This window comes from Sapajus apella, unplaced genomic scaffold (assembly GCF_009761245.1).
Source record: "Sapajus apella isolate SASKATOON/1434 unplaced genomic scaffold, GSC_monkey_1.0 scaffold42, whole genome shotgun sequence".
In the NCBI taxonomy this organism is placed as follows: domain Eukaryota; kingdom Metazoa; phylum Chordata; class Mammalia; order Primates; family Cebidae; genus Sapajus; species Sapajus apella.
In genome coordinates, this window is record NW_022436982.1 from 10,198,384 (window position 1) to 10,223,765 (window position 25,382).

The following is a 25,382-nucleotide window of genomic DNA, read 5'->3' on the forward strand; positions in this document are numbered from 1 at the left end:
TGGAAAGGAGGAGCCCCATTTATAGGGCAACCTGCTGGCTAGTAGCTCTGGGAATGTGGACTCTGGTCAAACTTTTATTATTATTATTTTTAGAGAAATCAGAAATATATTTTTATAAACGTGAAATTGCTTACATTGGTGAAATTTTAAATGTTGAACACTACTGATTTTTTTTTAAAGGACATTGGAGAGACCATATAACATATTTTCAGACTTAATCTACTCTCTAGCTGCCAGTCAGAACTTTGGCCTGGAGGTTGAAGAGTGTTGCAGGTCTGCTGGTTTCTGTCTATCCATTGGGACTTTTCCTTTGTCCTTGTTACTGTGTTCCTGTAATCTCTTTTCAACTTCGCGGGTGATTTATTTAAGCAGTCTATTGTTGTCTTTTTCTTTTTGGTTTTTCCTAACTGGCCCTCAGATTCTGCCATTTATTTGAATGCTTAATACTTTAAGACTTTTGACTCCCACCCCCTCAATGTTTTCTTCTTGGTGTTTATAGCCACTTTGGGGGGCCTTGTTCACTATGCCATTAGGTATATGATGTACTTTGTATCCGGAAGAATGTTTAGAGTGGCCACCTGGCTGGTGCTGTTTACATTGGTCATGTTTATTAGGTCTTAGTTAATGTGTAGTCAACCTTGGTGGGTGTAAATAAGATTCACTTGTTTCCATTTTGGTAATTCTTAATGTAGGAGACCAGCTGTCTTTACTCTGGGCAAGAAAAAGTATGGGTCATTTTCCAGTTAGAGCAAGAAGTTACTTCAGAGAAATACTGTTGTCTTGGTGGCCAGCGATGCAGAGCAGTTCTTCTTTCTTAATCTGATGCCAGTGAAATTTGGTCTAATAACTGTTCCAATGCAGTGGAAATTTTCTTCAGTTTTAATTTACTATTCTTGCTTCTACCTCATGATACCCTCCCTTTCCCCTCTTTTGCTTTTTAGAAATGGAGAATAAAAAATACTGTCCTAATGACAACTCAGTTCCAAGGCCTGCAGTCACCTGATCTTCCTTGTGAATCTTGGGTTTCGTTGTTGTTTTGTTTTTAAATGAATTTATTAAAGATTAGGTTAGGTTGAGATTGAAAGACAAAAATGTATAGATTTTTTTGAATATGTACAGTAAAGGGAATAATGAATATTATAACAATGATATATTGACAAAGGACGGATGTAAAAGCATGCTTGCATGGGGCATAAGGATATAGAAAGGACACGTTTCTAAACCATCTACTTCCATTATAGTGATTCTCAACTAGAAACTGGCACTCAGAATTGTTGAGGAATTCTTTAAAATAGTCTAACATAGAATGATAGAGTGGCGTTTGAGTAGATCTACACTATTCACAGAAGAATTGGAAAATTTGGATTCGGGGTCATGGTTCCCTTTAGAAGAGTGGCTTAAGAATCTTTTTGTTCATACCCATCTCAGATTAAAGTAGTGGATGATAGTGAAAATTTCTTTTAAGCTTGATCTGAAAGAGACTGCAGTCATAACTGCTGTAGACTATACTGCCTGGTCCTTAGTAGGTACTTCCTGAAAGTCTTATCGAGAGTAAGACTGTTTACTGCTAAGCAATTTACGTGTTAAATCTACTGTGCTGAGAGTTCATTTAGAGAAACTTGCACTTTATATAGGATAAAGTTGTAACGGGAAACGGGTACCCGGAAACTCTGAGCAGTTCTAAATCAGGAAAACTTCAGCCTGCCCTTCTTTATAATTTAAAATTTTCTGAGGCAGAAGGCAGAAGTCCGCTTCAATTTTCAGTATCAATGCTGTGCACAGTCTCTTATTGTCTAGCATTTTAAACATTGGGAAGTAAAACGCCTCATTTCTTCTCAAATACATGTCCAAAATGAAATGTTTAAGTTAGAAGTGGTAGTTTCCATAGCAGCAGTGATTTAGCATTTTTTTTTTTTATTTTTAACTTTTTTTTTTTGAATAGCAAAATGTTTAGCATAGGTTAGATAGAGAGGTGATTGTTTCTGGCTAAGGGTTCTCACAGGTTTCCTTCTGTGCCTTTGACTTCTTTGGACACCTTCTTAGGACACAGGTGTGTTCCAGAGAAGCTCCATTGAGGGGTGGAATGAGTGGGGTTTTGTGCATCTTTGTTTTCTTAGCATCTGAGCACAGCGCCTGTTACATGCAGTGGATCAGGGATGTTGCTTTTCTAGCTTTGCGGAGTTTCTTTACTTCTCTTTCTGGTATCATTCTACACACCAGACCTTGGCTGTGTTGGGTAGAGAGTATAAACTTCACGTTTTGTCTTCATTTTTCAGATTGGTGATGAGATTGTCTTATTTTAAACTGTGAGGTAGTGACAATGGAACACACCTGTCCCTGGTTTCTGCCCTGAAGTTTATATTCTTTTAACAAAGGCTTATAGCTAGGAATTTAAAAATGTTTATCCCACTTGCAGTTTGAACGTCCAATATAGAATTAATAGCTATATGTGGAAAGAATTGTGTGTGTTAGTGGTAGGACCTTGACAGCCCACTTTCCCCCTTTTCCCCTTGACAGTCTACCTTCCTCTTTATAAACAACCTGAGATAATATACAGGGTTGCAATGGAAAGTTTTCCGACTTCGCAGGGAACATAAAACCACATGGATAAGTAAGGGGAAAGCTTTTTACTTGGCATTTTGAATTACAATTCATGGCATTCATTCTCTTTGTGGATCTTCTGGATATTTATTATATTGAGGAGATAAAGGTAAGTCAGGCATATAGGAGCCCACAGGAGTTACCTGGTCCAACGGAGTGGTTCACAGAAGGCTTCCTGGAGGCGTTGCCTGCTCTTTTCCTGTGCTGAGGACATTTCCATTAGGCAGGAGAGAAGAAAGGTAGTGAGGCTGTTGTAGGTGGAGAAAACAGGTTGTGTGACACTGGGAGTGGGAAGAACTGCTGGGAGTTTGTTAGAACTTGGGTATATGATGGTGGAGGGGGGATGCTGGGCATGTGGAGGAAGAGTTAGGAGCTGGGTCAAGTCAGCTGCCTCACTAGGGAGCTGAGATGTTACTTCGTAGGCAATGTCAGCAGAGGCTTTCAAGGAGATGGTAGTGGGGTGCTGACCATTTTTTAGTTAGATCCCCGCAGCTGTGGAATGAAGGGAAGATTGGAGAAGGGGGCAAGCCTGGAAGCAGAGAGATCAGCTAGGAAGCTCTAGATATGGGGTCTTAGCACTGATGTCAAATTCCGCCTAATACTGTGTGAATTCCACTTAATACTGTGTGAATTCTTGAAGTTTTGAAATTCTTATTTGTAAACTGAAGAGAACGTAATATAGCTCGTAGTGCATAAGATTTCTTTTGTTTTGGGGACACGGTCTTGCTCAGCCACCCAAGCCGGAGTGCAGTGGTGTTAATCATGGCTTATTACAGCTTTGGCCTCTGGGGCTCAAGCAGTCCTCCCACTCAGCCTCTGTAGTACTTGGAACTGCAGGCACATGCTACCACGCCCAGCTAATTTTCATATATTTTTTTGTAGAGATGGAGTTTCTCCATGTTGCTCAGGCTGGCCTCGTACTGCTGGGCTTAAGTGATCCTCCAACTTCAGCTTTCCAAAGTGCTAGAATTACAAGAGTGAGTCACTTTGCTCGCCCCACAAGAGGATTAAATAAGATTTTGTTTGTAAAATATCTGGCTTGAGACTTGGCGTGGAATGAGGAATCAATAAATGCTAGTTTTTTTTCCCCTTGCCACTAATTCCTTAGCCTTTTTTAGTTGTAGGATTCATTGGATTCTACAGAAGGCAGGTAGATCATCTGAACTTCTTTATTGTAGCAAAAGATACTCAAATCCCATGGAGACTCCTTTTTTATTTTAATTTTAATTAAACGTGAGTTTGAAGTCACAGTTTAAATTCAGGCCATTTTGAAAATCATGATAGGAGAAAGAAGATAGGAGAATGTATGGTTTTGTGTGAAAGTCCATATATGGATCATTTGCCTGATCCATTAATTATGGAAACTTGATCCCGTTATCAACCTAGATTTTAGGGTATTATAGTAAATTAGATTTCTACACTGTTGTTTTCTCTGTATTGTAAATCTGAATATAAGCAGAAGATGCCTGGATCATTTTTGGCATCCTTAGCCAGCAGAATAGGGAGGTAGCAGTTTCTAATCTTACTCAAATTCCAAGAGCCTGAGCATAAGAAGACTTGAAGAGGATGAAAGATGTGTACTTTTTTTGGGGGATGGGAGGGTCATGCACTGTTAAAAGTAAGGTAAATTAAAATAGACAAGGCTGTAATTCTAATGTAAAATGCTTCAGCTGTTGGTACTCTGTATATTTAAACATAGTCTTTGGAGGTCTGGGGTTAAAAATTGCAGCATTGCAAGTAAAAATTTTTAACTTCCTTAGTCACCATTTGTGACTGTGCTAAATGTAGTTTAACATAGCATCTGCTTCAGTGGTCCAGGACAGGAATTAACAGTCATGATTAGGAAAAGTCTGTATACTGTACCTTCTGTCCACAGTGTTTCCTTTTCATGTTAAAAAGCTCCCAATGCAACTCTGCAGCTTTGTCCATTTAGATTTTGGGGCGGCTGGGGCGGTGGGGGCTGGGGGCTGGGGGCTGGGGACTGATAGGCTTAATCCAAAAGTAGATAAGCACATTTTCTATGCTAACATTTTAAGAGACATCATCTTTTGTCCAGCAATAATGATAATAGCCCCTAGTATTCAGTTGGCACCTTAGAGTTTGTAAAGTGCTCTGACATTATCAGACAAAATATGTGTATGTAATTAAAGCTTTTAAAGAGAATGGGCCCCTTTACCTCCTCTGTTCCTTCCCAGAGTGAAAATAATTCAAAGGCTAAATGGCTTTGTGGTTTGAGTCTTAAGAATTTCCTGTTAAAATGTAGCTTGTAATTGCATATGTGTTCCCTTCTCTTCAGCCTATGGGAGAGAGAGGTTTCTCATCAACACTTGGAAATAATGTGTGTATATACACACCCAGGTTATACATATACATACATGCTCATACACCTGCTTTATTTTTCATCTCTAACATGTGGGGACTTGTCTCACCTACTTTTTGAGATCCTTAAGCATTTGTTTCAAATGTGCTTTACCTTAATGATACTAAGATAACTTGGAAAGTGGGAAGTCTGACAAAAGTAGGTGTGAGAGGAGGCACTTTGCTGGGTGAGATGGTAAGAAGTCATCAATATAAGCATCAATCTAAAATTTCTATTTTAAGGAAAATAACTTTCTTAGTGTATGAATCTTTTTTTTTTTTTTTGAAGATGCCTCAAATTCCGCAGTAAATAAATGATAGTCATGTCTCTAAATCAAAAGTATACATGTTTTTGGAATCTATGGACTTTACACATCAACAGAAAAGAAAAACACATTTCATAGGTGAATACCAGTAATGGAGATGATACACAATTCAGAGAGGAAGCTGTCTGTATTGATCAAGGTTTAGACTCTTTGTTTTGCTCTCAACAATACATCAATGAATTATAAGATATTTATATGCCCTGGGATGGCATCCCCTTTATTTTCAGTTTCTCTGAAGTTCTACAGAAATATTTGTAGCCTCCTAACGTTACTAAGGAAATAAATCTGGTTTTGTTAGTTGACATTTTATATGCCTTTATTTTTTTGGTGTAATCTGCTTGAGGTTAAACACTCACTATGTAGCATTTGGCTTTCTACTTCTAAGTCCTGCTAAATAACAGTGAAAAATAAAATGTTAACCTAAGTGGCCAGGAGGAGTATTGTGTCACTTTGTAGCATTTGTGAGTTAAAAAACATTATTTGTGTTCATAAACCTTTCTTGTCTTTTACGTTCCCTTTAAGATTAGTCATTGTTTCCGCTTTGGAATTTGTACATGACAGAGTATTTTAGTGTCTGTATCCAACAGAGGAGCTATGTTTTTAACCTACCTAATGAAAACACTCAACTACTGGGATTAATTTGAGGATTTCCAATCAGCCTTTCACAATTTGTACTACCCTGAGGGGGTTCCTGATTAGCTGTGACGTTTGTAGAAGCATCTGAAGTTAATCCAATTTCTATGTTGATTACTATGTTATCTGTCGTAATTTAGCAATTCAGATTTATCTGCCTATACCAAACAAAACCTCTGCTACAAAACTGAGGGAGTAGTTGATTTTATTCTTATTGTACTCATATATCTTTTTAGACTCTGTAGCCAAATAATGGCATGGAAATTAATTAGGTCCACTGAGGTTGGAATGAAAGAATGGGGTTGGAATGATTCATCACCAGAGGGTAATGATTTAGTGTATTCCAGCCTATAACCAAGATTGAGTTAACCCATGGCTTAACTGTTACTATTGTAGAGGTATATAAATGACCCTGTTGAAAAATACAGATTTTAAAGTTTACTCCCATTTCACAAAACGTGGCTTAATCTCATCTTCACCCACTTTGTTTTTAAACTTTTTGGCGGGGAAGCTTTGAGTGTTTTACCTTGAATTCTGAAAGTTTTAAGGGGGCTCACATAGATTATGAAACAATTTTCAATTTTCTGACATACTGTGTTTAGTAGTTGGATTTATTTATTTATTTTTAATTTTGAGACAAAGTCTTTGTTGCCTAGGCTAGAGTGCAGTGGAGGGATGCATGCTCACTGCGAACTCTCCTCCCCCTCCCCCCTTCAAGCCATTCTCCTGCCTCAGCCTCCTGAGTAGCTGGGGTTAACTAGGCTTGTGCTACCACACCTGACTAATTTTTGTGTTTTTAGTAGAGACAGAGTTTCACCATATTGGCCAGGCTGATCTCAAACTCCTGACCTCATTATCCGCCTGCCTGCCTCAGCCTCCCAAAGTGCTGGGATTACAAGCATGAACCACCACACCCAGCCAGTAGTTGCATCTTTTAAGCCACTGATTTTTGACTTTGTATTTGCTCCTAAATGAATTGGTTGGTTCTTTTAAGAACCTGGTGATGGATTCATTTAGGAGCAAATATAAAGTGAATAGTGAATATCCAACCATAAAGTGAATAACTCTTGATTTAATATTTATAAACTCAAAATTTTTGTTTGTTGGGTTTCCTTAAGGAGGAGATATATACATGTATGTATGTGTTTTTATTTTTTTATTATTTTTTTATTTTAAGGCATGACTCTCCATAAAAGCTTTATCTTTGGTTATTCATCTTGTGTTCTTAGTGTCCAGAACATAGTAATTGTTTTGGTGGTGGTTTGTAGGAATGAGAGCAGTTAGAATCTAAACCAGTTTCTTGACAGTAGAATTTTAAACAGTGTATTGATAGAATTAAAATGTAGCGCATTAGTAATGTGTTTTCTTCTGGGTATATCCAGCATCTGATGACTTCTCCTCGACTTCACCCTGGTTGGAGTCACTGTCATCCTGCACCTGAATTGCTGCAGTTTCTTCATAACTGATCTGTTTCCAAACTCACTGAGTCTTCCTGCACACCCACACACAATTTATTTTCACAGTAGCCACATGCTACTCTTCTGCTCAAAACCTTTCTATAGTTCGCTTTTTTGTTATGGTGGCTTTCAAGGCCCTGTGTGTTCTGGCCTCATTACCTCTTAGACTCATCTCCTCTTACTCTCCCTGTTAGTGTTAGCTCCTTGTCATTCTCTTGCACAGCAGACAGGCTTTGCACTGGCAGGTCTCTGCCTAGAATCTTTTCTTCTAGATATCTCCATGGGGCTGTCTTTATTTCCTCTTAGACCTATAACAAATTAAATTTATTGTCTTGAAACAACGCGGATTTATTACCTTACAATTCCGAAGAACGTCGGAAGTTCAAAGTGGCTCTCAGTGGGCTAAGATGAAAGTGTTGGTAGGGCTGCATTCCTTCCAGATTCTTTATGGGAGATTGTTTCCTTGCCTCTTGGATCTCCTAGAGGCTGCCTATATTCCTTGGCTGGTGGCTCCATTTAAAGCCAGCAATGTCCTTTCAATTTCTTATGCTTCTTCACTCTGACACTGTCTCACCTTCCTCTTTCACTTATAATGAACATTGTAATCACATTAGGCCCACCTCAGTAACCAAGGATAATCTCACTTTCCCAAGGTGAGCTGATTAGCAGCCTTAATTCTACAATCTTAATTCCCCCTTATCATGTACCATAACATATTCACACTTTTGGAGTAGGATGTAGACATTGAGGGGAAAGGGATTATTCTACCTGTCTCAGCAGCTAGCCTGTACCTCCTTCAAACTGACTTAAAGCTTACTTTTTCAAAAAGCCCTGCTTGTTTAATGCCGGAAACTACCCATCTTTATGTCCACATTCTCAACCCCCTTTATTCTTCTCTACATATATTCCAAAGCACACTTATTTCTTGCTAATATACTGTTTTCTTCTGTATGTTCATACTTGCTCCGTATACACCATTCACAGCAAATCAGCACTCCAAGATACTTCTTAATTGCTGTACCTCAGGACTGTCCTGAGTTCCTGGGAACTGCATGCAGATGTTCGCTGAATGGATGAATGAACAAAACATGAAACTTAAGCAGTTGTTTTTCACCAGATCTTTACTTTCTCATTGCCCAACCTGGTTACCTGAAATGGACCTAGACTGAAGAGAAGGCCTTGGGACCCTAAACTCATCTTACCTCTCTAACCTCAAAGCTTTTTAAACCTGCCAGCTCTCAAACTACAACACCTCAGAAAGACTGGCATGAAGGAGACTCTGTACTTTGTCTGTAGAAGTCATAAAGGGCTAAGAGACAGAAAAATGTTAGTGTTTGCTGCCAGAGAACGTTCTCCTTATGACTGCTGCAGCTGTTCAGTGCATTTTCTCTGCAAGTTCGTGGGCCCTTCTTAGCCCCAGGGCCAAAATGTGAGTTTGAGGAATTAGTAGACCTAGTGAGACAGCTAGCATGGTATGTGGGTGGGCTGGAGAATTGACAGGGATTTTAGATTGTAGAAATCCTATTACATTTAAAGTTACAAACCTTTATTTTAGGAACCACAAAGCAAAGAGATTTAAAGAAAACAAACTAATGGCTTGTTCCTGTAACTGACATTGTTAACCTTGTGATTTTAGCACTTGGTTGACTATTCTCTTGCTTTAATAATTAAGTGAAGCCAGAAACATACCCTGAAAATACCACTTAGTAATTTGGGAAGGATCAAGCATTTGCTGTAGGAATGGTATCTCTCAGGCAGATGACCCTATTGGCTGCCTACCCAGCTGTCATCTATAAGCTCATATTATTTCATCAATTATTTCTAGTGCTTTTGTCCCCGCTGCAAGTTCCCCACAAGATGACGTTTCTTGGTAAAGGTCGTGCTGCCTTTTTTGTTTTTCTTCTTTTTTTTTGGTAGTTATGGATCTAAAACTTTAGAGATAGTTGTCCTCTGTTCATGTGTAACTTGGCATTTAGGGAGAGGTTTGATGTAGTCAGAGGGAAGGCCTTGCATTAGGTTGATTCTGTCCTGCTGTGCTGTGCTACTCAAGGTGTTCAAACCTTCCACCTGCATATAAGTGTAGAGACCAAGGTCACTTCATCCAAGCTGGACCTTTCCAGCCTGAAGTGCTTTGCCACTAGCCCTGATTCTTTTCAGAGATGTTATCATTGCTATTTGCCTGAACTTTTCTAGTTAGTATCAAGATCACTTGTGATTCTTGACTTAATCGTGTGATGTGTGTCTAAATGCCTTCTTCAAGATCTGTTTAATTTTCCCACATTTACCTTTACTTTTGCCGTTTTCCTGAAGTTGGACCCAAATTCCACATGCCCTATATCCATAACCCTGCTGGCCAGAGACTTGGATTTGTCCTGTCTTCTAGGGTTTTGTAGTTGGTGTGATAGATTGCTGAAATAAAAGTACACAACTGATCATGAAGGTAAATTGTTTCCTTTGTTTTACTGTATGACAGGAATTTAGACTTCAGTGGATGAGGGTGGCTGACGGAGTGCGCCAAAACTTGAAAACACGCTTCATAATTACTTCTGGTTTGAATACTTGGTAGGATAGAAAAACAAGTTAAAAAATTTGCACACATTTAGGGAGGGGATTTGCTCTTTTATTCTCCAATTTTTAAGAAATTGTTACTGCCCTTTCATTTTTAAATGCTTAGTTTGTCCAAACCCCTGAAATGGAGGTGGATGGTTTTGGATGGAGCCTTGAATAAGGGAGATGGAACTGCATAAGCAAAGCTAGAAAAGTGAAGACCGGATTGTTGGAGGGACAAGGCGTAGTTCAGATCTTAAGGTGCTTGTAGAACTGGGTGGGTAAAAGTAGTCGTACAGGATCTCAGTTTATACCTAGTAGTTTACACTTAATTTGATAGGGAGCTTTGGAGGGTTTAGAAAGTCTTCCTGGGAACAGTGTTAGGGTAGATGAGGATAAGGAGAGAGGGACCTTTTGGAGGCGTTGATTTGGTGGTTTAGAAGATGAGAGCTCAGGTCAGGATGGTGACCATGGCAGTGGAGTGGCGGAGCAGACAGGACAAGCCTTACAGCAGGTCGTTGTACTGGCCCTTTTAGCAGCCTTGCTGTGACTTTAACCCACAGAAGTCTGGTCCCCAAATGAGGTGGTTTGTAGGCTATGGAACCTTTCCCCCTTCTTACAACATTATGCTAAAGTGAACTTAAGAAAAATTCTCAGGATATGTTTAGGAATTTTTTTTTTTTTTTTTTTTTTTTAAAGATAGTCTCTCGCTGTCACCCAGGCTGAAGTGCAGTGGCTTGATCTCAGCTTACTGCAGCCTCGGCCTCCTTGGTTCAAGCCATTCTCCTGTCTCAGCCTCCTGAGTAGCTGGGACTACAGACCACGCCCGGGTAATTTTTTTTTTGTACTTTCAAGTAGAGGTGGGGTTTCACCATGTTGACCAGGCTGGCCTTAAACTCCTGACCTTAGGTGATCCACCGAGCTCGGCCTATTTAAGATGCTCTTGATTAGCTATCTGGTTGGTGGCTGTGTGAAAGAGGTTTGAAAATACTGAAGAAGCTGATTACCTTAGTTTGCAGAATTTTTTAATTGTAAAATTAGAAAATACAGACTTTTTCTCATGTGACCAGAAAACTATTGGATCGTTTTGACTTCTCAAATGCAGATATGAGAAATAAAGCATTTATTTTCTAAATTCCACTATTGTGAAAACTGTAGATGTTAAAATTCATAGAGGACCATTTATAAAACTCTTTATGGCTCTTTGGAAGTAACTGTGTATATAAAAGTAGAGACCATCTTCTATTTCCCAATAAAACCTGTGCTTTCACCAAAGTAACAATCATTTTATCTTAGAGCCCAGTGAAACTTCAGAATATTCTAGATTCATCTATGCTAAAGTGCCTTTTCATAAATTATTACTTGGTTAATAACAGGAGGAAAAGCAGTCTGAATTGGCACAACTGATGTCTAAATTAAGAGGAGAATATATATTGAAACATTATTTTTTTAAGCCTTAAAATTAATGGCTCTGTTTCACTGGAATATGGCCTTTTTTTCTTTCCGAAAAGTTTCAGAGCCAATGGAATCTATAAATAGTACACAGCCCAGTTGTCTGTGGTAGATTGAGTAGAGCAGAATTGCCTGTCCTTAAGTGAAGGGGAAGTAGCTTTACATTTTTAGTAACGGAATTGTTGGCCAGCATAAAGGTAAGGGCCATGTGAGCAACTTATTTATAACTCTCCATAAAGGTATGTGTCTGCCTCAAGCGGAGAGACTGTCTGGGGTGCTTGAAATGTAAAAGTGCAGTAGAATCATTTTCCATACCCAACCTTCCTACCTAGTTGATGCAGTAAAGTGATTGTTCACCTCCCTGGGGCTTTCGGAAAGGGGCGTGTCAATAGATTAGCTCATTAGTGTCCACCTCCTATGGAATAGAAGGGACTGAGGTAGTTAAATTACAGTCTGTTTTATGTAGTGAGGAATGTTTAGACTGAACTCCTGAAGGTATTCAGGACATACATTTGTTCCTGGTTTATCCTGCTGAATGTGGTCCTACTGATATAATCTAACTGCAGTTGGGTTCTTATAAAAAAAAAATCTTTCATGGGTGTAAAATATTTTTTCACAGTTTAGTTTAACTATAAGTAGTTTTTTGAAAAATAAAGAACACAGGGTCAGACTGAATTCTCTTGTTACAGTGGGAGAAGGGAAGAAGAGTAAAATATTTTCATGGCATCCTGTAAAAAAGTTTGTTAACCCTTTTTGGTAGATGCCAGAAAGTGGACTTCTTTGTTATTGGCGACATTGCTAGTATCAAGAGTAAATCACTTACAGCCAGGATTGCCTCTGAGGATAAAATTTTTATAATTATAAATAAGTAAAAGGCATTTTCGGACCTCTTCTGTTATTCACTGTCTATTTTTAGAAGCTAAGTTTTCCAATTATTACATTGACCATTTGAAGCATCTGTACATATGGCAAAAAAGTAAACTTACACTTTTGTGCCAATATCATGGCTCTGTTTGGTAGTTGGGCAAGTTGCAGTAAGTGGTAAATGGCCCATTAACTATATTGGAAGCCTCATAGCAGCACTAATTTCAAATCGTGCTGGGTTTACAATTTACATATTTAAAAATGTTCACTTGATTTCATTCAGGGACAAAGCTGACATCCTATGCAAGCTTTACTCTAAACAATCCTATTTATCGGTCCAATTATTTCAATTGAAGGATGCTGGTTTACTGCCTCTTAGTATATGTGAACAATTCTCAGTGAAACTGTTAGAAACTGGTTTGACTCTAGTGGCAGAAGAACCTCACAGGGTTTCTATTCACTTTTAATTTTAAGTCCCAGGATTAAGGATCATTTGTAGTATAATGTAACAGTGAGGGCAAATATAGCTTCTCTTAATGTCCTTTTGATATTTTGGGAAAGAGTGCTTTATGCAAAGCGATCACTTAGGAATTGCATGATCACTTTTTCTCACTATAAAATTTCATTCACATTTCCTCCCTTCTCCCACATCCTTAATAGAGAAGACAGCCTGCAGTATTTTGCTTCATTTTACTTTACTTTTTTAATTTTTGAGGTGTGGTTTAAGTTAGTTCTTTAGAATAGATGCCAAGATAACTAGTTGATATTGTTTTAAAATCAGGCTCTTAATTGAAAATGCTTATATTTGTGCAAGAAAACTACATGTTAAAATGAATTTGGAAAGATTAGATTGGAATTGCCTCAATTTCAATTAAGCCACACTGCATGGACGTGCTGGGAATATCAATACAATCACTGTAAATTTTGTACAAACTGATTTGTTGCATTATCTTGCTCATCTAACATACGGTACTTTTTGTGTCCATATTGCAGACGGCAACTCCAAACTAACATGGCAGTCAGACTGTGTGATGTGGCTTCTCTGCTTAGAAGTGGTTCGTGGGCAGCAGAGCCTTGGACCGGGGTCTGTGGGATTTTTCTTAAATTCTGTAGGCTACTTTTTTTTTAGCATGTTGCAGGAGTGCTGAGGCCATACCAAACACTTGAATCTTCCATTGGCATACTGAGTATTCTTACATTTAACCTATTGTGGTATGGCCATCATTAGGACTTAAAGCACATTGCAATTTTAACTTTAGTGGTATGTGTAGCATCAGAACCATGCTCTTCTATGTAATTTTTTACAATCTAAATTAGGATTTAGCGTAGACTCAAAAGAGTGACAAGCTTTTTTAAAAAACAAAAAAAGTTTTGGTATGGTCTGAATACTAAGTTACAGTAATTCTATACATTCTGTTTACTATGTATTTTTTTGGTTACTAAATTTTGAAGTTATTTACAATTCTCAGTGCTAAAAAAAAAAAAAGTTGAAATTATAAATCTGGCTGAAAATTATTTGCCCAGTAACTGTTGAAAGAGTTTGCATTCTGTGAACAGTTGTGTTGAGCCTATCAATGGAATATGCATTATTTGTAAAATATAGCACATTAGTATCATTTTATTCTGAGCAGATGGTCCTATAGCAGAGAGATGCTGTAATTTTCAGCGCACACAGCCTACTGCAGCTGTTCACTTGAATGTTGGCTTAGGAGCTCATTCTTGCCACCTGAACATGGAAATAAATGTGCAATTAAGTGAGGAGTGTTTGTTGTCCTTTCTAAATCTTGCTAATTTCTGTCAACGAACACTTTATGTTTCAAATGCTATCCCAATGAGCTTTAGTCCGAATCTTACATCGGGGGCTCTCGTAGTTTCTACACCTATCCAAACTTTTGAATAGTGATTTCAGGGTCTTTGGCCACTTTAATCTTGTAGCTCATTGTTTCCATAACTGCTGGGCAAGGGTTAACCCCAGAAGAATTTTGCTGTGAAAAGAATGACCCACAGCTAATACTCTGCAAACCAGAACAGTTATGTTTTATTAGGAAATCTGAAACTTCTTTTTTCAACCTCAAATAGATTTGTTAATTATAATACAACCCATATCTTGAGTTATTTAAGATTTTTAAATATAGATTTCCAAAGGTTTATTTTCCTTCATCCCTTTAAGTATTCCCTGAGAAAACTTAGCTTACTTACCCAAGAGAAACAGCTTGAAGCTTGCAGAATAAATACCCACTTCTTTGACAAGCAAGGAAATGAAGTCACGGAGAGATTACAGGTTGCTGGATATTTCAAAAGCTATTCTGGGTTTTGCCTCCTGTTTTTTATCATGACAGCACCGATTCTTGTCCAGTCTGACCAGTCTCAATCTGTCCTATACTGCCGCCTTTTATAAACATCTCCTGGCAGTAGAGATTTCTTCCTATATGTTTACCTGCTAATGTGCCCTTTCATTTTTCTTAGGCAAAAAACTGCTTTTTAAAAGACAGTTTTTTTCTCTTTCCTTGTAACCCTCTTTCCCTTTACTTTGCTTTTTTTCTCTGCCTCAAGTTCTTTGCCTTTTCTATGTTAAAGCTTCCCGAAAACTAGCATCCCATCAATTCAGAATTGTCAGTTTTGAGAAGTAGTCTTTGTGGAGGTGAGAGATGTATTGTATGAAACATGAAGGATAATCCTTTCAGTGATGCTTTGATTTTTAGATTCCACCACAGTCTTGGCTGTCCAAAGTTAGGTAGTTACTGAAAAATGCTTTTGGAAAATTTGGGGCTGTGGTTTGTGACTCTTTTCCATAGGATTGGTTTTTAGGAAACTAGATTTAAAACTGCTTACTAAGTGATTTTTAGAGTAGCCTGAAGAGTTTGAGGCCATTTCCCCCCAATTCTGCTCTTTATCTGTATTTGGAGTTTATAGATACCCTGTTACTTGCATTTTCAACAGGCTTATGTGCTCAAATGAGAATTCCTTGGGCTGGTCTGTTTGCAGAAGTTGATGTATTTACATTGGTGTTTTCATTGGCCGAATAGGTTTTCTTTTTTCTCCGGAAAAGCAGAGTCAAGGAAAAACACCATATTGAATTGTTTGGGGATTTTATTTTGATGCTGTAGATCAGTTGCCTTGTTGGTAATTTTTAGCTGCCAAGGTTGACAAGAGTGTCCTGTTACTCTGTTAGTTTCTACCAGGTAGACAAAGTATTCATAGCTTCATTCCCAAGTTACCTTATAATTCCTTTCCACTCCCTAAAACATAGCATCTCTTTTTTTTCTTACCAATAGTAGAGATACGATATTGTCCATCAAAAACATTTTCAATATGTAACCAAAACAGTACATGTTGACAAATTTATATTTTTAAAAGTATTCTTGCTTTTTGATTTTTAAGTTAATGACTCAGTTTTAGAATATTGAACCTCTTAGGCTAACTGAAAATCTCTTCAGAGTTAGGTATGTCATTTTTTGGTTCATTTTGGTAGCATGTTCAGCACTTTTATTTTCTAGTATGATTTTTAGTTAGGGTTCAATTCTCTGCCCTTTGATACTTAATTTCCTCATCTGTGGACACTGCAGGTGAGTAAGGTTATGTGAATAGACCCAGAATCTGATTCTAGAAAATGTTTAAGATTTAGATTATGCTTATGTGCATGTATGGAATATGTACGTGAAAATAAAATTGTAGCCTTAAGTTGAATAGCTTAATATGAAGTAAAAATTAATGTTGGTGTTAGAGTTTTTGTTGAAGCATTGTTGTAATTTCAGCAGAACGACTTGTGTTTAGTGACAGGTGTTTAAATTCTTGGATGGAGTCTCTAATAGGTTGTGAAATATGAAATCTGACATTTCTTATTTTCTCTGTTTTTAGCAGGTAATTGCTGCCATGGAAACACAACTGTCTAATGGGCCAACTTGCAATAACACAGCCAATGGTCCAACCACCATAAACAACAACTGCTCGTCACCAGTTGATTCTGGGAACACAGAGGACAGCAAGACCAACTTAATAGTCAACTACCTTCCTCAGAACATGACACAGGAGGAACTAAAGAGTCTCTTTGGGAGCATTGGTGAGATAGAGTCCTGTAAGCTTGTAAGAGACAAAATAACAGGTAAGCAGTTTTATGTAGATGACTCATATTTAAAGGATTGTGTCTCAAGATATGAGAAAGTAATAAGATTACTGCTTATAAATAATTCACTGCTGCAGTTTTAAATATCTGGATTTTTCTCTTTTATTACATCACCAATATGAAACTTAGTTTAAAATTTTCTTTTTAAAGCATAAACTATTTTGGGGGCAGTATATATTTTAACTGGACTTTAATATACTCTCATCTGGATAGTATCTTTGGAAAACGTTCTAAAAGTGTGTGTCTTGGATAAGAAGTGTCAATTTAACCTTTATCTTTCAGTATTCTGAGTGTATTTAATTTAGCATTTCAACAGTGAAGTACAATATGTGTTTGGGAGAGGGGAAAAAATCTTAAAATGTGTTTTCCTTATGTTAGTATAATCCTTTTGCTAATATATGATGAAATAAATGGTAATATTCACATTGTCAGTGTATACATATTTTCACTGATATGATACTGAGTGTAATGAGATCTTACATTCTGTTCCTTAACAAAGAAAGGACGACATGGTGTATAATTATCCCCCTTGTCATGAAGATAAGGCTTTAATTATAGTACATTTTGAATATTAGGTAGTTGAAAATCTCCTTAGTATTTTTTAAGATTTGACTAAATTTTTAGAGAGAGCCAAAACTTAATTTAAGGAGAATGTTCTTGGAATAGAAGGGTTAATGCTTCCCATAAGAGTTGTTTTCAAACACTAAAAATATATGAAGGTAGACAGACCCCATGGATTTTTCATGTCAGTCAAATTTGATAAATGGTGTGTACCAAATTGCTTTACAAAGCTTATAACCCAAAATATAAACTGGAATATTAGAAATGAGTAAAGGGTACTTAAAGGCAGTGTGAAGAGTGAGACCAGCAGTCTGAACTCACACCTAGTCGTGTGACCTTGGATAAGTCAGCTCTAGGCTTCCGGTTTCCATTGGCAAAATGAGGTAAAAGGCAGAGAAAAGGGGGTCACCCTGGGCCGTTTCTAAGGTCTCTTTTGACTTTTTCATACATAGGACTTTGAGCCATTTCGTTGATCATTACGGAGCATTCTCTTCAAGCTCTCCAAATAAGTTCTAAAGCCTGGGATTCGCCTCATAATCATATTTCCTCAAGCTACAGATTGAGATTCACAGAGAGAATTACTGAAATCAAGTTAAAAACTAAGTACAAACTAATTGTTATTGATCCACATCAAACAATCATATTTTAATTACATTGCTTAAATGCTCACTATGATATTATCAGGAAGGTGGTTCTTATGTTCCTGAACACTGATAATCAAATGGATGAGATTTTTCAATTTATTTTCCAAAATGAGTGTGATCGGCATATGTGAAATTTATAAAGAGTTTTTAATAAGTTGAAGGTGAAGAACAAAAGGCTCTTCTTTGTCTCGGCCCTAATGTTGAATTTTGTCTTCTGTTAAAAACAACATCCCTTAAATGTGGATTTTGCAACCTTTTTAATATAAAAGATAAAATATGATAAATGACTTGAGGGCCATGGCACAAATGAAGTGATTTCTGATTGCTTAGTGGCTCCCCTTACCATCCAAAAGAAAGATGCTTGAACAGAGCATGAAAGTCATGTTTTGTTATGAACTGACATGTGATATTTTATATGATGAAAATATTAAACAAATCATACATCTTTCATATTAGGCATTTGCCACATCTTAGAGATTCTCATGTCTCACCTCTGGTCAGTCTTGAATTAATCTTATGCAAATTGGCAAAATGGGATAAATTTGAGTTTTTTATCTTTACCTCCTTTGCCTCTCTAGCTTTAGTTTGGTAGACTGTGGTAACAGACACACAACACAATGGGTACTCTTTAATACATGGCTAGATACTAAAAAAAACTGTGTAAGTATTTCTTGTCCATTTCCTTCACCTGTGACCCCTGCCTATTGTCTTTTCAGTGGCTCCAGGGGAAGGGTGTAATGGAGATTTCCATTGTGTATATATAGAACATTTTCTTTATCCTTTTATTCGTTGATGGACACTTGGGTTGAGTTGAGTTCATATTTTGGCTATTGTAAATATTGCTGCAATAAACATGGGAGTACATATATCTCTCTGACAAACTGATTTCATTTCTTTTGGGATAACAACATGCAGTGGTGGAGTTGCCGGATCATATGGTAGTTCTGTTTTTAATTTTCTGAGGAACTTTTTATACCATTTTTCATAGTGTGTTAATTTTCCTTCCCACAATAGTATATAAGGTTGAAAGATGTTTTCAGTGTTCGTTTCATGATGACAGACAAGTTTAGGAAATGCGGCACTCTGTAGTTCTTCATTTAAGATCCATTCTGAATAATCACTGTAATAAGAGCTATGAAAACTCCAGCAGTAAAGAAAACCTGTTTGATTTATAGTTCCTCAGACTTACTTGATCATAGAACCTATTTGGAGGAGGCAGGGAGGGTGAGTTTATCTCCCTGACAGTGGATTCCACTGAACATGGAGCTATAAAAGCTTTTGAAATCATTTTTTGTTAACTGGTTATCAGACCCATTTAACCTGTTCACATTATAACATATGAGCATGTTTCCTTAAACATATATGATAATAAGTTAAAAAGTTGATTAAGCAAATCTGAACACTAGGCACCTCAACTTCTGGTAATCTTGTTTTGATTTGGACCACTGACATCTTATTCATAATATGGGTTAAAATGGCTTTTAGAAGGATCTTACTCATTTAGCTTCAATCATAAACTGCTTCAGTACTTTTTTTTTCCTGAGTTTCTTAATAAATATTTATATTGAGTAAAATAGTCTAGTAAATGGTAGTATCTAAAACTGGGTTCTGAGTGGTTGTACTTAGAAAAGTAGGCATACTTCTTAAGAGGTAGTAGTAATTTAGGAAGGGTTTGAAAGAATTTGTGGAGGTTTGGACCCTGCCTTGTGATGTTTAGCGTTACCCATCTTGTGCAGTTTCTCAGTAGGCATTTTAGAGACAGACCAGAGTTTTTTGGTCCTTCTCTAATTATCCAGCTTATTCTACCTCCTGGGGAGCAGCTGGGACTGATTTCTGAATTCTGATTTTGTAGGAGCATGAGCATTAATTGGGTTACAGAAAAACTCTGGAGTTACTCTGCAGGAAGATTTGAAATTTCTCCTTTTCCCTTTTCTTAAATCTTACTTAATGCTGAATTAGGAAACTATATCTCAGGAACAAAAATATCTAGTTAGGAAAGTGTGTGCCTCTTAAGTCCTTGAAGAGAGTGTATAATTTTTAGACTGTCAGGGTTAGCAAATTAATGTTACTATTGTGATAGAGTGAGGATTAGGGAAGTACATTAAGAAATGTCTTCAGTAGCAAATACAATAATCTTCTCTGTAGACTAAGTTCTATTTATTATGTTGTTTGTCAGGTCCGTCTCTTTGGGCTTCTGCCCAGCTGTGTGCTTCAGCCTGTTTCCTATCTATAGGCATTCATCATGAGAAGCTTCTGCTGCTTGTACAGCTTAGCTGATACTAGTCCATCCTTCTGCGTTCTTAAATGCACTTTGGAGTCCTTGACACCTGCTGATGCTGTTTTCTAGATGAGGGAAATGGAGTTTATGATGCAAGGAATGAATAATAAAGCATTACAGTCAGAAAAGCCCTAGAGGTAACCTTAACCAGCCGTCTCCCGTTTTTCCCCCAAACATCACAGGGGTGATGAGAGACCCAGGTTTGTGCAGTGACTAGTCCAAGGCCACACAGCTGTTAAGCGGTATAGAGTAAGGACCAGAATTCAGATTTTCTTATTCTTTACCTGGATGTTTCCTCTTTGCCTCCTTTTTGTTGGAGGCAACACCTCACTCTTTAAAGATTAAGCACAGGGCCAACTCATGAGTTTATAGAGAGAAGTATAATTTTTACGTAGTTATCCAAAGGTGTCTTCGGGTGAGTGTGTCTTCTCTGGAAGAAAAATGGAAGGTATTTGACAGTCAGGAACTCAAGAATACACGAAATGAGCAAGAACATCTATGCTTCTCTTAGAAACATTATAATTATATGGTTGTGAACTTGGATATTCTAACCTGGTAGTTCCCAAATTTGGCTCTATATCCTCACGTAAGGGAGTTTCGGGATCTTGTCAGAGAGCTTCCCGTGTGATTTTGAAGTCCAAAAAGTTTTGGAAATAAGACTGTGTCTCTTGAAGTATGGTCACTAGGATTCCTGCGTTGAAATCACTTGTGATAAGTGCCAGAAATGCATGGTTCTGGGTCCGGTCCAGGCCTACCAAATGAGGGTCTACAGGGTGGACCGCCTAGCCTACGTACTAGTTAGCTAGGAGTTATCCATGTCTTGAACATTTCTCAGGGAGATTGAACCAGGGATTATCAGGTTTACCTGAATTCCAGATTTAGGGGTGTAATGGAAGAAGTGTTAATTATTGCACTACTTAATTCATTGGAAAGTTTAAAGTGCTGTCCCCTCCTCAGCATTGGTCGCAGAGTTAATTCCTGGGGTTCAGGACTAGAGATATTAAGTTTAAGTCATTAGGCTGTGTCTTTACTGATCTGATCTGTTGCTGAAAGTGTGTGTGTGTGCACGCACACGTGTGTGTGTGTGTGTGTGTAAATAATTAGGTTTTTGAAACTCCAGGGTAGATTGTTGTTTCACTGTTAATTATCCTTTCTTCTAAAAGAATGGCTAGAGTAGTAGTTATTGGAAGACCTCAGGTAATGTGTATTTCACTCTTATTCTGAGTTGTTTGAGGTAGGTCCTGTCCTGACCCCATCAGCTGCTAACTAGAAGCTTTGACAAAAGGGGAAAAACAGGAACCCAAATATAAATTCCAGGGGGCCCGAAGAGGTATCGATTACCTCTGAATAGGTAGTGCCTTGCATTATAAGGCTCCTCCCACGCCCCAGCACGTCTTAGGGCTAGTATCATAAAATTTTATTAATATATTAGTGTTCTTAGCTAGGTTTATCTTGAGTCTCTGCATGCTCAGAATTTTAAAGCTAGTTTTGATTCTTGTTTATTCTAAAAATACTGTGGTTTTCAAACTTTAATTTTAATGGCATAGGATTCTCTTCTTTTTAAACAAATACAATCTTAGCTCCTCAGGATTGAAACAAGTAAGTGGTATTTTATTAGACTAATGGGAACCTTCAAATTTAATAGCGCTTATTTCCTGTGAGTCAGTCACAGTGAACACAAAGCTGTTTTGATGAACATTAATTTGAAAATGTGATTTTGTATGCCAGTTACAGTTGTACAGTGAGTCTATGAAATGTCAGTAGTATCAAGAGATCAGGAATTCTGATTCTTGCAGACTAGTAGTTAGAAACAGCAGGGTGGTTGGGTGGGTGGGTGGTAACTTATAAACACCTCATTTTGCAAACTCTGTATGCTGTTTAATTAGAAAGATGGCAAAAAGGCTGTGCGTGTTCTTAGGTTTGTAGGAAGGGAGATGACTGCACAGAGGTAAATGCTTTGGTCCTCAGCGCCTTGACTGTGGAATACAGTGCATTTGAATCTATTTTTAGATTTTAGTGGCTAAGTTTGTATAAAATGAAATTTGTATCAAGTTTGTGGAACCACTGTTTTTGGAACATCTCTCATGGGTAAAAGGTAATGGAGAAACTTTATTTGCATCTTCATTAATGTATCTTTAATTATTTTTTCATTATATCTTCTTTCTTTGCCAAATCTCATGCAGTCATTTGAAAAATCTGGTATTATCGCTGTAGAAGCTTCATATAAAACTTGGGAGAAATAAAGTTTATTGTTCTAGGTTCACTTTTTACTTGAACCTCGGTGTTTTAATAGAACAATTTTCAGTGTCAGTCTTGATTACTTCAGATGAAAGATTACAGGATGATGAAACTAGAAATTTGTAACATTTTAAGAAATCAAATACAATACAGTTCTTTACCATTGTTAGGGAAAACAACCTCTTTCCTCTTGTTTAGTACCTGGAGACTTGCAAATTAACTGGAGAAATGGCACACAAATTTTGTTAGTATTTTATGTGTTTGGGAGTTGACAGAAAAGTGTTAGAAAATTAAAGAAGTGGTCAGAGTTGAGGGCTTACATACCATTTTAACAAATGAAAGTTTGGGCTTTGCGGGCTAGGAAATTGTGGGGAAGTGTTCAGAAAATATGTAGAGGAAGTAAGACAGATAAGGGAAATTTTAGCAAGATTTGTTTATGCAGACCTGTATGCATAAACAGTGTGGTGTCAACTGTCTGAAGTAATGAGTCACTCTCCTCTGAACTGGTACAAGACAGAGGGACACCTTCCCATCGGAAATTTATACTCTGCTTTTAGGGAGAAAAGGGAGGGCAGAGAAGTCTTTCATCTGTTGATTCTCATTTGCCCTAGCTTAAAATAATATTTAATGCTGGTCAGGCATGGTGGCTCACATCTATAATCCCAGCAATTTGGGTGGCTGAGGTGGGCAGATCACTTGAGGTCAGGAGTTCAAGACCAGGCTGGCCAACATAGTGAAACCCTGTCTCTACTAAAAATTCAAAAATTAGCCAGGTGTGATGGCAGATGCCTATAATCCCAGCTACTTAGGAAGCTGAGGTGGGAGAATCGTTTGAACCTCAGAGGCATAGGTTGCAGTGAGCTGATATCATGCCACCACACTCCAGCCTGTGCCACAAAGCGACACTCCACTTAATACCAAAGTGGAATATTTTGGGGTGGCAAATCTGGACCTCTTCATTATTTGTAAGTTAATTCCCAGTAAACAGCTTTTCATAAATCAAAGAGCTGCTGCTTTAGATACCGTGTAGTAATAAAGCCTTTAAAGGCTAGTTGCTAGGAAGAAGAAACATCTATTGTGAGGATACAGAAAAGTATGAAACAGTATTCTTTTTAAATTTGTTAATCATCCAGATTCATTTCTCTGATTTCCTGATATTGATAATTGTGTTATTCAGTATTTTATTCCCTTAGAATACAGTGTGAAAAAATATGTGCTACTTCCAGTAGACACATATTTCCCACACAGTTTCCCAACAGCTTTCTTAGAATGTTTACTGGGAAAATAAAGTTGAACCTATTGTGTAAATGAGGTTTAGGAGTTTTAATTTTGTGCTTTCCTGGCCTTATCAGAGGAACTTCTAGCATAGCCATATTTGCCTTACCAGTAGATGAGGAACAGTCAGTATTCACTACCTTTCTCTTTGTTCCTTTTCTAGTTTGGTAGAAAACACAAACTTTCTAAATGTATTCATAGAAAATAAAATCAGAGTTGAAATTCTCTTGTAACATTTGCCCCTTTATAATTTAGCATAAGAATGCATGTGTGCTATTTGCTATTCCAGACTTTTTTTTGGAGGGTAGTCTTTGCTTGCTTTATATCAGGAGATTGGTGGTATAGAAGAGAAACCATTCTTAATGTAGTGCTTGTCATAGGGATGACTGAAAAAGAAGATGGTAAACTAAAATGGAGATAGTTGGATTAGGAGATAAAAAACAGTTAAATTGTGATACAAACTTGTTGTTTCTTTTTTTTGTAATTTATAGAATGTTAAAATTCTTTTTCCTCTCTGTTATGAAAATGATTTATACCCCGATTTTTATGATACAGTACACAATCAACCTGTTTTTGACAGTTTTTAGTCTATTTCACTATCTTATCTATTGTACAACTTTAGTCACCAGCCTTTTTTTTTTTTTTTTTTTTTTTCTTTCTTTAAATTCAGAATAGAGCAAAGCACTTTTATTCTGTACCTACTGGAACATTTCCTTTCAAATATTCTTGAACAGAATAGTCTATTGTTGAAGCTAAAACAATGCTTCAGAATTTACCAACTTCTTTTAAGCTTGTTCTAAGTTAATTGACTTTCAGCTGAGTACACTGCTGCTACTGAATCTTGAGAGCTTTGGAAACCCTCAGAGCGTGCTTTTCCAGCAAAAAAGGTCAACTTTAACGGATATTTTTCTGGCATTTTACTTGTGAGTGTCATTTGATTTGTCAGGTCTACACAGTGGCTTAATTAGCATTTTTAGTCCTTAAGCTATTTGTTTTGGCTCCTTAAAGTTTCAGAATGTCAATATTTCAACACCCTTGGATGCTCCTTTTATTGGTGATGGTAAATGTAATCAAATATTTTTTGAGGGACTGTAAACCACAGAGTAGCATTGGCTGCTCTAAGTATTGTGAAGAAAAGGATCCTCAGTTAAAACCATCTTTTCAGAGTCTACTCAGTAATCTGACGTTATCATCTTCAGGTAATCAAGGAGTAATCATTCCGCATTGTTCTAAATTAGAACAAAGATTTCCACTTCTTACCTCGTGCCTGCTTTAAGGGAGAAAAAGCAAAATGGAAAGTATTTCAGCTGTGTTTATAAGAGGTCCTTGGCTGGGTGTGGTGGCTCACACTTGTAATCCCAGCACTTTGGGAGGCCAAGATAGGTAGATCATCTGACAGCAGGAGTTCGAGACCAGCCTAGCCAACATGGTGAAACCCTGTCACTACTAAAAATACAAAAATTATCTGGACATGGTGATGGGTGCCTGTAATCCCAACTACTCGAGAGGGCGAGTCAAGAGAATGACTTGAACACAGGAGGCGGAGGTTGCAGTGAGCCAAGATCGTGCCACTGTACTCCAGCCTGGGTGATAGTGCGAGATTCTGTCTCTAAATAAATAAATATTAAAAAGAAAGTTTCTTATTGTCTTGTCAAATGGACTTGAATGCAGTGGTAGTAGGATTTACTAAACCCTTTAGTACACTGAGGTTGTTACTTAGTTTGGGATGAAGTTTGAGTCAAAATACCTGTTGCCTTCTCCTGTTAGGGAGGTGGCCTAATGGATACTAATCTTAGCAGTTTTAGCTTAGAACATTGTTATTTGGTTCCAGCCTAGCCACTTAATTTGTGTTGCAGCCTTATGTGTGCTTTTGGACTCTGAACTTTAGTTTCTTTCATAAAGTGCCTAGCACACAGGAGTACTGTCTCTTTCCCATCCTCTTCTTACCAGCTAATATCCATTGAGTTACATGACAGTTGCAGACTTTTTTTTTTTTTTTTAATAGGTAAACCAAGATGTTTTGAA

The 25,382-nt window shown here is 37.5% G+C and overlaps 1 protein-coding gene across 29 annotated transcripts in view; it reads left to right on the forward strand.

The window, feature by feature from the left end:
* The window catches only part of ELAVL2 (ELAV like RNA binding protein 2), a 155,856-nt gene that overhangs the window by 71,255 nt on the left and 59,219 nt on the right, over positions 1–25,382 (forward strand). For 10 of the 29 annotated variants that reach the window (XM_032300042.1, XM_032300044.1, XM_032300046.1 and 7 more), the window contains exon 2: positions 16,097–16,340. In XM_032300042.1, the coding sequence (XP_032155933.1) occupies positions 16,097–16,340 (244 nt within the window). Of the gene's footprint in view, positions 1–13,231; positions 13,348–16,096; positions 16,341–25,382 lie in introns of all 29 variants that reach the window. The other 19 variants (XM_032300036.1, XM_032300032.1, XM_032300030.1 and 16 more) reach the window with 4 other exon arrangements.